The sequence below is a fragment of the Metopolophium dirhodum genome, chromosome 9 (genome assembly GCF_019925205.1).
Source record: "Metopolophium dirhodum isolate CAU chromosome 9, ASM1992520v1, whole genome shotgun sequence".
Classification (NCBI taxonomy): domain Eukaryota; kingdom Metazoa; phylum Arthropoda; class Insecta; order Hemiptera; family Aphididae; genus Metopolophium; species Metopolophium dirhodum.
In genome coordinates this window covers 23,861,702-23,875,286 of record NC_083568.1, presented here as the reverse complement: position 1 = coordinate 23,875,286, position 13,585 = coordinate 23,861,702, and the positions used below count along the sequence as shown (strand labels likewise).

Sequence of the window (13,585 nt, the reverse complement as noted above, 5' to 3'; positions counted from 1 at the left end):
GTTTTCAGACGTTTATTAACTTAACACAAATTATTTACGTCCATTGAATTTGCCGTTATTTAAATTGTATTGTTTTTGTCTGTTACAGGGGAAGATAAAATGCAACCTCTGTAGGAGGTTTAACGGGCAGTGATGCTGTTTTTCACATTTATTGTCTGTGCAATAGCCGTCAACAATGTTTCATCGAAAATAGGTAAGCTGAAAGAATTAATAGACTACCGTGCAATTAAAACCTTGTAACACTGCTTTTTGCGCGTACAATTAATCCACTTCATCTGGTCCTTATTCTTAACCCTTTTACACCAAGTACCCATCAAACAGCTGTGCGTACATTAATGTAGGTGTACTGAACGGTAAGAGTGCAATGAAACTTGAGAATGTACATAATATTATTATCTCGACGAATTTGCTAGGCGTGGTTTTAGAAATATCAGCCTTACCTCTTTCGGCAATTGACATAATATAATAATATTATGATGTGTCATCTATAATATAGGTAGTATTTACATTATAATATATTAAACAACAATAGACAATAATTGTGAACGTCGAAGTTCTCCCTATATAATTTATTATTTTATATAGGTTGATTATTTTAAAGACAAAAACCAATTTTCTCAAAAAGTACGGACGAGTTTGTTTGATAAAGCAATTATAAAAACAATTTTGTAATATCATAATATTTTGTTACCGTTATCATTTTTTAGAGGTTTTACTTTAATGATTTGTAGTCTGAATTTATAATTTTATATTACAAAATTCTGATAATATAATTTTACCTACATATTATATCGAATTTGATACGAGTAGGTAGGTAGTTCATTAGTTACAAAACGTATTCAAAATTTATAAGAATGGAGTAGTGGACCAACTTTTTCCATGATACCTCTGCAATATTCATTTCCACTCATCTTATCATTACATCGATACGTCTCATAAGTTATAAATATTAAAATATTTAACTATAAATTAGATTTTATATAATATGTTGAAATTCTTAGAAAAATATTCTGCTTCCAAATATGATATTTAAAATGTTAGGTAGGTACTGTCAATATTTCATTAAATAAAGTTAAAAAGTTAAAAATGGTAACGATAAAAATAGTAATAATATTGATGTATTCAAAAATTATGATAAAAAAATTATCAATTACCTATACTCTATTTCAAATGAGAACGCACCGGGTCGCGCATCGTTATCAGAGGCGGAACCACAAGCCCCTCCCACAAAATTAGTCATTAATTTCTGATTAGTCGCCAATGATCGGCTACTTTCGACGCCGCCGGGCATACAGAATGTTCAATTATTATTATAATTATAATTGTCGCTGAAACTGTCGGGAGTGGGGAGGCCATGCGCGCGTTTCGACCGGTTTTCGTCCGCCGCCCGGTACGTTCTCATTTGAAAAAGAGTATAGGTACATAAATATTTTTTGAAAAATTGAGTATTTACCTTAAGATTAAGGATAAGAGTAATAACAAGAGTATAATAAGAATACATTTATAATAGTTTAATATAATATTTTTCTTATATTGATTGAATTTTAACTGTTCAGACGTCCTTAAATGTATTCTAATAGTATAAGGTAAGAATTTTTGAAACATCTGACGTGAGTATAATATTTGGGGTAGTAGTTGTGAAACCAAGGGGCACACGAGATTTTCAAAAATCATTGCTTAACCGTCGATCTGTGTGAAAGGGTTGAAAGATCACTTAAATATTATGTATATCGCCCATTTTAATGTTTCACATGACGTGTATTAAAAAGTAACTCGGGGAACCATATTATACCTCCAACCATATTATATTACTTACCAAATTAATTGTTTTCCCGTAGGAAAAAGAGCCTTTAAATTGAACTCAGTTTAATAATAATTTAACGTTTAAAAGTAACATTTACCAGACGCCGTAATGCTTCAGTAGCGTAAGCTGATCGTGTGCGAGCGTGTGTCTCCGCATGGTCTAATTTAAACCAGGACGGTTCGAGACAAAATGCAAACGACCGCCATCGTTGCGATGGTCGGCGAACAAAACACGACCGTGCTGTAATAATGTAATAATTCTATGCTGCAGCGTAGGCCGCACGTAATATATCATTGGAAAATGCGACATATTGTACATAAATTTAACAATTTATTAAGAGGCTTAAAAACGTTTGCAGACCGGCGTCATATCTGGCAGAACCCGTGGCGGTGGAATCGTATCGCGTTTAAACCTAACATAATGCGGCGCCGTATATTAATATCCGATTTCGAGAGTTTCATCGTCCGCCACTGCCACCACCGACCAGCACATATATAATAATATATAATCGGGTGCGCCTCTGATACCACCACCACCTCCACTGATCTAGCTGTATACATAATATTAAAATATAATACCGTCGTCTGCGGGAGAAGTCACTATTTTTCATTTAAAGTACGCGATCGAGGGCGGAAACGATTCCGGTCACCCGCCCACCATGTCTTGTCACTCTGCTATCTCACCATAGCATTATTATTAGTATTATTATTATTATAAAAACTGTATGAAAATATCCCTACCAAAACCCGTTTAGTCGTCTTTGCCCCCATCGTGACGTTGACATAATTATATCATTGATTGTCTTACTCTCTCTCTCTCTCTCTCTCTCTCTCTCTCTATCTCTCTCTATCCCTCTCACTCTCTCTCTCTCTCTTCCATTCTCTCTCTTCAATAATTATTCGAAACCATCCTGCTACTTTCAAAGTGCTCGCCAAACGATGATACTTCATTTTAATTGCAAACCATTGGCACGCTACGTATTTTATTTCAAAAAAAAAAAAAAACGAACAGTCTTACCGACGACACCACGATGACGGCAAAGCTACTGCACGCACGTAATAAAATGTTAGAAATATTTCATAATAATGCAACGAAAAAAATGCTTACCTGTACGCCACAATGTGTACGTCACACATTTTGTTCGGTGAATTATGTATACGTTGGGTACTGCTTATGTGATGTACGAACCATTATTATACTTCCCAAGACTAAAATTTATCAAATTCAGAATTTTTATGACATAATTCTCTGTTTGAATGAACGAAGCGTGCCTGTATGTATAATTGCATTCTAGTATTATCAGGAAATAAATACGGTTATTAGATTTTTACAGAAAAATAGACATTTAAAAAGATTGATAGGGAGAGAAAATGACATCGATTAAACAGACTATCCGAAAACTCATACGGGTTTCCGACTGCTTCGATTGTTTTGAAGATAAATCTTATTACATGTACGACAAATTTAACCAGCCGAAACTTTAGACAACTTTTAAACGAAATCTTTCTTCGCTACGCTTACTATATTCCACTCCAACAACAGCCGGTTGGGCTTTAAGTCATGTACGTACTATATATACAAGCTGCAGAATCGGGACGACATATTAAACACATTAGATACTCTGAGTTTGACAAATTTCGACCAAGAACTTTAATGGAGCGAAAGTTGCCGTCATGTCATAGTCGCGTACCGAATTCCTGACGAATTTTCTCCCGAGACATTTTAAAAACACGCCTTAAGTCACTACGCTGATTTAGATTGAATACTCTTACGTATATCGATTATTCTTAAGGTACCGGCAGCCGAGGAGACGTATATCAAGCACTTATAATAAATTATTCGAAGAAGATTTTCTACTTTCTGGAAAACAACAACACGTCGTGTACTTTTGTAGGCACTAACTCTGAATGGTTTAGTTTGAGAATTCCGCATAAGTGCCATACTCATAATACCTAACAGTACAGTATCAAGTAGAGTATAATAATATACAATCAACTATATTATGTATTTTGGAATTATTATATATCATATTGTTCGCTACAATAATATAAAAACTAGTTTAACAAAAAATACAGGTACTAAAAAATTGTTATTTCATACTATAATATACCTAGCTACATTTTTAAATTTTTAAATTATTAAATAATGTGAATTTTTAGTTTAAATTGTTTAAAAATCGAAAACGATAATAATAATTATACCAGAATTTTAATTCGTGCAAACATCTTATGTTTATTTATAACTCACCATTGTTTAAATAAGTAACTAGAAACATAATGTTCATAATATTAATATTATACAGTGTAGTAACGTGTATACTGTATAACTTATAATAAATGCGTGGCAAATATAAACATCTCAATACGGCGCACTGGTTATGCAAAATAACTACACTCAATTATTAGCGAAAATATAAAAAATAATATTATTATTTTGATACAATAATAGGTGATGCGAGAAGAACATTCAGAAACAGTAAAAATCGAGTATAATAATATCGCAATCTCGATTTTTCCTAAAAATACAACACCGACCAAATAAACAAACACAGATCCCAAAACAATGAAACCGTAATAGTAACGCCACCGGGGTGTAAAGTTTTAATCTGAGTAGCAGAACAGAAATAAAACCTTTCCCGGTGATTTATGGGAGATTTTCCGACACCCTTAGAACTCGCGCTGCCACCGTATAATATCGAATAGATTGGAATTTACAAAAGAAGTGAGGAAAAAGGAAAACGACCCCAAACTTTTCGACCGGTAGGCGGGTGCCTTTTTTCCACCCACCGATACACTCGTCACACACACTCGTATCGGTATCAGGGACCACAAAATGTACACCACTGGCCTCCACGTGTTTACATGGCGATACATGGTGTGAAAGAAAGAAAAAATCCGTCAACGCGATTGGTTGACGTTCACTGTTGCAGTGAGTTCGTTAGTAGAACACGTACAGTATATGAGGTGAATACCTAACCGATCTTTAGTTGCTACAAGTCGAGTAAACGCCACGTCGTTGAGATCTCCGACGTGTCGAGGAGTTGCCGATAAATCAAAGTGGTCACAGACGGTGTGTAGAACCAAAAACCATTTTGTCCGCACCTCCGTCATTAGTACATCGATGACGTCGAGTTTCGTCGATAGTCTGTTATATACCGCTGGTTGAGAGGCCACCAATTGATGATGGTGATACTGAAGCGTAGGTAAACGACATTATAATGTTTTTTTCAGAAAACCAAAAGAAGAAAAATCGTTAACAAACGGATCCTGGTTATAAATGTAACTATTTTTTTTATTTTGAAATGTCCAACAGACGTACTCGAAATACATATTTTATGTAACAAACAAATAATACTGAAAAATTAAAACGCGGATGTTTAATTTAGTGTAATGCATTTTTTTTCAAATGCAACATACTTATACTTAAAAACTATTATTTTTGGAATTTTCAAGGAGTTTTTCATTTAGTTTAATATCACTAAAATAAAATATATTATTTATTTTCACGTGATAATACTTATATAATATACATTAAATTATATCTATAACACATTATATATTATTTTTAATTTGATGCTATAATATCATAAATCGATTTCATAATCAATTTTTACAAATTGCCAACTTGTGTCGTTAATGGATAATGTTGTGAGAACAATCTTATGAAATTGATTTTATTGTCTAAAATAAGTTGTTTTCGAATTTCAATTCAAATGGATGACAATAATTATCTATTAACTGAACAGCAAAATATATAGGTATAAATATAATGTTTTTAAAATAAAATTGTATTATTGAATGAAAGAGCTCTAATGTTATTTTAACTATATAAATACAAACAACAAAACATTTTCATTTGAACGACTCTAAAGTACCACTGTTTGAAGTAAAGTGGAATCCGTTATAAACTCGAATTTTTAATCAGCATACTTTAAACCATTAAACAGTATCTATATTAAGTAATAATTACTAATAACAGTTTTTACAACAAAAGTAATTTATTTTAAAATTGAAATGTTTACGTTTGCAAGTGACACAATAAATAAATAAATAAATCCCAAAATAAGCTAATACATTTGAAACTTATAAAATACCATAATTGATTTTTTTCTATTTGCTTTGTCAATTAAGTCTTTCAAATTAGTACAAGTTAAGTTAGTTTAAGTATAGTGTTTCATAAGTTGTTAACTGTTTATATTTTACCATTATATTTTTTGTGTCTATTATGTTGTATTAAAAAAAGCTGTTTGGCGTTAATTATAATAATAAATAAATAAATTACAATATTGTGCATCTAAGTATGCTGCACCAAAGTGCACGAAAGATTATCGAGTTCGCTTCATTCGAATAATGAGCCTGAAGAAATTCTTGAAGAATTTGTTTTATAATATATTAATATGATTATCTTAAACTTCGGTCAATGTATTTATAGTAATTGTTAAAAACAAAACGTCATATACATCATCTTAATATTGAAATCTCGAAGTATGCGTATTATTTTAAACACCATTAATTATTATATTGTAATACGAATGAAATAATTATATTATAATAAATATATTTTCCCGACAACAATGTGACCAAATTTTTAATCGAATGAAAAAAACATGGACAGTGTTGCAGTGGTCGACGTCTTGGTGTCGGACAACGGTCAACGAGCAGTTAAAACAATGGTTCTGTGTATTCTAAAATTATTATGTTTCTGATGACAGTAAAATGCTGGTGGACTTATACCACAGAACAATATAGAAGAGACACTGTGCTTGATGCCGATGTCTAGACATTTGGTATTTAAGTTAAATTCGAGTATCTGGAGGTCCGGGAGGTTATTATGAACAATTTTTTTTATACAATTAAAGATTTAGAAATGTTTGAATTGTTAATTCAACTAATTTCTATAATTAATGCATGATTATGTGTTAAAGACTATTACATATTATAAAAATGGTTTTGAATACTTTAAAACATAACTTAAAAACAGAAAAATTAAAAGTATTATAATGGTATCAATTATTGAAAATTATGATAATATGAGCCCGTCAGCTGATTCTGATAAATATTAAAATGGCAATGCCCATACAAATTCAAGGCCATGTCCCCACTTTATTCAAATTGCATTAGGATTTTGGAGAGTGTCGTACCCCTGTTTATACGGGAGTTCGATAAGCACAGAGATTATTCCAAAAACGCTTCCTCAATGGGCTTTTGAGTACGGATAGCAATACAATTACTCCCTATAGTGTTTCCTTTATTTAATATTCTAGTGGTTTTGGCGGTTTTGGTGCGGTCTCGATGGTATACGGTGACATGTCGTTTTTGAACAAAATATAACAAAAGTGTAGCTTTGACGGTAAACCACGATAACCGCTGTTTGCTTGCCTCGAAAAAAGTTCAACGTGATTCAATTGAAGCGCGTAAAACCAGTGCTAACCGTCATTTCCGAAAAACGCCTTTGTCCACGTTATTATACAGTCGGAGCTCGATAAACTCATTTGTAGAGGCTTCGGGACTATAATTTTTTTCATACGTTTTATCATTATTGACATGAATGAAATGTGACTCGTGTTGAAAGAAAAATTGAAACTCAATCGTGGGAGGGGGTGTTGAAATTAGTTCGCATTTCAACCGGTGGTACCTGCAGCCAAGTAACAACGACGCGACCAGAGCATTAGACAAATTATTTATTATGGTAGCGCGTAGGTAGGCGTACCTACCGTAAAATTATCGCGTTTAATTCCCGGCACGGTTAACATCCCCCAAACCGACCGTAACCTATATTATATAATGTATATTATATACTGTACCTAATACGGTATAATGGTAAACGTCCAATTGCATAATATTTATTTTATCGTTCGTATACAAAATTAACGTGTGCGACGCGATCTACGCCTAATAATAATAATAATAATAATAATATGCCTAACAATTGTTTTCGTCAACAACAACTGTATACATGGGTGTAATGTTTAATGTATAATATTATAATATAATATTAACATATTGTCTCGTAGAACGGTTTTTTTCCTTTCATAAATTATTGCAGTATATTCGGATGAATAATAAAAGTCTAATGTTACCGCAACAACGTCCTTCTACATTTTGGAACGCGTTTTTTCTTCCTTTCATGTATACCGTATTTATATATACATATATATATACATACATTTTTTTTGGGGGGCCAACTATCCTTTTCGAGTCCATTACCACTATCGGATATGAATATGGTAATGTGTAATCCATACACGTATCACACAAGCCGATATCAAAATAACTCCAGATATATTTTATATCCGGCCATATTATAATATGCCGTCGTTTCACATATAAATTGGTGATTATGCATTTTCGCCATCATTCTTTTGAACAACAATGGGAAATTTCGAGTGCATATTTTTTGTGTTTATTTTTTTTATCTGACACTGTGTTTTAGTCTGAGTGTTCACATAATATCACAATACACATACATATAATAATATATGTATATATAATGACTGGAAAACAGTCGTAATGTGTATTTATTTCAACAAGCCCTATAATACGTATGCGCGTGAACTACATATTATTATACCTATTTCGAATACATTTAGTCGGATGAAAATTATTACACAATACAATTGTACGACGTATATGACATTAATTTCTAATAAATGTTTGGTTTTTCACGCAAAAGGTAATTTGATATTAATTTACTATGCCAGCGAGCTACTTTTGCGTACATAGAAAAAAAAAAAATCTGTGGTCGACATCAAATAAACAATTATTATTAGGCGTTGCCTGGCAACGGTGAGATTTTCTTTTAGCAATAAAACTAGGAAAGGTATCTTATTATCGTGTGTGATGGACGAATGACATAAAAATGCAATACGGGCTGATAATGAAAAAGTAACGTCGGGGGGAAAGCTGTTATAGACGTCTAGTACACCAAAAAAATGTGACTATTGTCGCGTTTTGGTAAATTTTTATATTCTGTTATATTACAATATTACAGCTTGTCACACTTATAATATAAATCTAATATACAAAATATAATCTTTAAAAAATATATTGGAAGGTTGTTTAGAAATTTATCTTTGTGAAAAGATGCACCGCAACAGTCCGAGTCCCTAAGTTATTCCTTTTGTGGGTCATAAACTCTCGCAATCTTCTCCCCACCCATGTTCACGCCGATGTGGAGTTACGAACCCTGCAGATATTTGAGAATCAACCAAACTGGAAATTTTTTTTCGGGTCCGGATAAAACTATTTAAATTTGTTATTATTATTCGATATTATTATGTTTTTTTATTCTTTACAAAATCAGTAAGTATGATTTTTATTTGGTTATATTTATTTTTTGCTATCCAAACTATAAACCATTTTGAATAGTTCCAAATATCAGCATTTATGATAATATTAAATTTCGAGAAAAATCGAAAGCACTGAATTTCACCAATTATTTTGGTGATGTCATAAATGCCATGATGACAAGCGTCCATCGTAAAAACTTTCTCCGTTTAATATTTTCCTATACGTATAATATAATATTTAAATATATAGTTATACAAATAAGCGACGTTTATCGACACAAATTTATCGGAAATATCCACTAATACAATGCACTGGTCATATCATAATAAAATACACATTATGTTTATTTTGTTTATTATTTTTTTTTAGGAAAGTACCAATATATTATTATATCATATTATAAATTACTACCATTCGTATCAGAAACACGTGCACAATACTATGCACTACATTTGTTATGCAATAATTTATTAGTGTTTAGAAATTAATGCCATATTATGTTTAAATATATTCTAACTATACTCGTATTATTAGAAAATAAAAAAAAACACAAACATGACCGCTAGTGAGTTTTAAAATTAATAAATTACATCGAATGTTCTTTCAGTTTATTTTATAATATATTCAAAAGTGAAAATTGAAGACCCCCGAGAGTGTTTTGTTACAAAGCATTCATTTTTCAGACATAATTTCTTTTACGTATTTTCAAGTGAACATAATTAATTAATTTTATTACCATCAATCATGATCCCAATGTTTACGTTTCAATGTTATCAACTTTTTCCATGGTGTTTTAATGATAATTATATTTTTTAATTTAAATATTTAGCCGCAGTGTTCAGAATAAATAATTTTAATAATTCTTTTAATTTGAATAACATCAATTCTGATTAAAAAGGTAATTGTATTATATTTTATGTATTTGTCGAAAGACGTTTTGTTTGAAAAAGTAATAATATTTATTTCGTACTATATTTTATATTTGTGATTTAATATCATTCTATAGTAAACAGTTGATTGCATATTATTATTTCATTTGATACGTTTTAGCATTTTTTGACCAAGTGTAATATTGGAAAGCGGTCAGTTAAAACCAAACTTAATAGTTCCACACTGTTTACCGACTTTTATTGGAACGCCGATTATGCAAATATCCATTGTAACAATATTAATTCATCGATGAAAATATTGTTCAGTTTAAATACCAGTTAATAGTCTAATAATGTTACGCGGGCTACAGAAGTCAAATCAAAAGATTGCGATAACATACGACAACACTCAAATATTAATAATATAATAAGTAAGAGTGTGTAACGGTGTACCACATTTATTATTACTAGCTTAAAACTATAATACTTTGGCGCAACGTCTCGGCAAGGGAGAAAAGTGCGTTGGCAAATACGTACACTATGATGGTTTTTTTTTCGGTTCTTTTTGTCGTACATACGTACTTTTCAGTGCAATATATCATTCGCAGTAAGTCGCCTTAGCAAAAATTTGCAACCCAGTCACGGCCGCATAAGAAATTGAGGGCTGAGTTGAACACGTTTCGAGTATTTAATACATTTCGGTTAGGTTAGTTTGATTTTCATTGCATCGCCGCCGTTGATTAACTACTAGCACGTCGTCGTCGGTAGTGGGTTATGGGTGCCTATTGTCTTGTTTTTCGTAAGACATTATTATTATGATATATATATATATATATATAACATTTTAGCGCTCTATCAATAGAATTTTTTTCGTCGATTTTTTTAGAGGAAAAATATATTATTCGAAAAAACTCGATGTCTATTATAATACATATACGCCTTTATTTTATCCATAGTTTTTGACACAAAATTATGAATATCAAAATATGGTTTTATATATTATGAGAACCACCGGGGAAATGGAAACCATTATAATATTATGTATATTATCAAGCTTAACATTATGTAATGTCTAACTCAGAGCAGCACAACTTTTTTAATTTAATGGCACATATTATTTTGACCAATTAATAGATTATCACGGTATACATATTATATAAATAAATATATCTGTACATATACTATACCATATCGTTATAAGAGAAGTACATAATATAATAAATTATAAGGTACCTAATATACCTAACGGTTATCGGGTGACAATTACAATAAAATTGAAACATAACCAATGCTACCAAAATGTTCAAGATCATATTGTAATAATATAGTCTATAATACTACGAAATATATATAAAATATATTATTTATACATTATAAATAATCAAAGATTCTGCTACACACCCAAAGAATTTTGCAGCACATAGATTGGGAAACCCTGGCACCCGAACTTATAATATGGTTGTGGCTAGACACTGGTGATGGCGTCTAAAGAATCCAATATATATGTAGTGGCGCGAATTCATAATTATTTTGTTGTAGTATACTATTAGATATGACCATGTTTCTTGAGATAACAAAATTACGTTATTTTTTCACAACGTCTATACATGATCACATTTTATATTTTTATTTATTTTCTTCAAATTTTGATAAATGACCTGCTGGAAATAACTTAAGACTTTTTGTTTGTTTCTTTATTAATTAAAATAAAAACTTTTATCCTAATTTAATTTGTTTACTAAATTACACAGTCCAGTGACATGAATCAAATGATGAAAATGTTTTAATGCCATTAAAAATGTAAAATAAAACTTTTTTTCGTAATAATCAAATTAAGTCTAATGTACGTGCATCGCCATTACACCTCGTTAGAAACAGCGATTTTTCAGGACAAAATTTAATCAAAATTCTACCATAAAAAAGTTACAATAAAAATAATAATAAAAATGTATGTATAATTAGAAATGTATTATTTTTTCTTAATCTTGTAATGCGTAAAAGTTTAGAAGTTTGTTTGTTTCTTTTGTAATTATCATCAAAAAGGTTTCTAAAAATCTTAGATTTAAGGAAAAAGGTAAAAAAAAATGATAACAAATTGGCAACAATTAAAATATACATCAAATATATAATAAATAGATGTTAGTAAAACTTAAGTTTGAAGATTCATCTTAAAAATATTCTGTTTTCATTAATCATAAATTCATGTGAATATATTCGATAAAATATATTAGAAGGTATTAATTGTATCCCAGCTGAAATTAATTTCCTTACTACCTTACTGACCTATATTATGTTTTATACATAAACTTGTATTAAATATTCAGTACAATGATTTATCTGTAAATATTTCAGCTAAAAATTAACTTTATGTGACAATTATAGTGACATGTAATAAAATTAATTGAATAATTAACTTATATAATAGCTGGATCATGACAGAATATTGATATACCAACAACTGTTTGTGAAAAGTAACTTTTTTCTAAACAGGTAATTAAACTTTTAATCTAACGTTGATTTTTATTTTTTAATAATCTTTTGTTCACTTTTGGATAGATCTGTTAAGAAAAACTCTTTAGGTAGGTACAATTTTAGTTTGTCAGTAGATTCAGGAAGCAATTATTTTTGTAACACAAATGTATATTTTTTTCTTTGAATATTTTCTCTCGTGTGTATTCCTGTGGTCGTTGGGTTGGAAATTTAATGTAGAATCCCCGTATTAAGTTTTCAAAAATACTGCAGTGTATTCTATAGTTATAATAATAATAATAATAATAAGTAATAACAGTGTGTACTAGAATAAAATACCAAATATAAAAACTAAATGCACACTATATTGGTTCTACTATTATATAATATCGAACCAAATATTGTATTAAATTTTTTTCTTCAACTATATTGTTATAGTTATGAAAACAGTTGTACAGACTGAGCATTAAATTCGAAACTATAAAGATTGTATACGCTATATTATATATTATTGTATTATTGTATGTTTAAAAACAAAATGTATTTAACGTTTCCGATATTAGATAAATTAATTTTAAACCGATATTTTTTATAAGTAACTTTCCGGGGTATATTATCAGCAACCGACTCTTGAGTGTCAATAAACGAATTTTAGTATTTTCATTTACGACATAATCGAACGGTTTTATCGCTATTATATTTAGTTTCCGCCGTAAACTTTTAACACAATTGTTTGCAAGTTTTCGAGATATTACGTATGCCATGCCTATATTATATCATTATATCGCACTGCCCGTAATAATTTATTAACTTATTCAATCGAAGTTAATGCAATGTGTGTCGTTGTGACTTTATATTGTATGTATATTATATTAACATATCATATATCATTATATACGCCGAAACGACATGGTTTGTCGAGGTGGCAGAAGAAAATCATAAATAATTGCTTTTTATCGAGATTATAATATATTATTTTGTTGGCGTGCTGACGGGAGCCGTGCAGTTCAGCGCGGGGAGGGGGCAAGGTGCATCGGCTGAAACGTATTTCGGCCTTCTAAAAGGGACCGAAATAATTGATATTTATAAATTGCTCGGAGCTGAAAGCCATATTATGTCATAACATCCCGGCATGTCCTCTTTCCGCTTGGCTC

At 30.6% G+C, this 13,585-nt stretch overlaps 1 protein-coding gene across 5 annotated transcripts in view; it reads left to right on the top strand.

Annotated features, from left to right (window-relative positions):
• Positions 1 to 13,585, top strand: part of LOC132951602 (acid sphingomyelinase-like phosphodiesterase 3a) — a 221,146-nt gene that overhangs the window by 90,773 nt on the left and 116,788 nt on the right. For all 5 annotated transcript variants that reach the window (XM_061023390.1, XM_061023393.1, XM_061023392.1 and 2 more), the window contains one exon: positions 89 to 193. In XM_061023390.1, coding sequence (XP_060879373.1) covers positions 133 to 193 — 61 coding nt within the window. In that variant the 5' untranslated portion in view covers positions 89 to 132. The remainder of the gene's footprint in view (positions 1 to 88; positions 194 to 13,585) is intronic.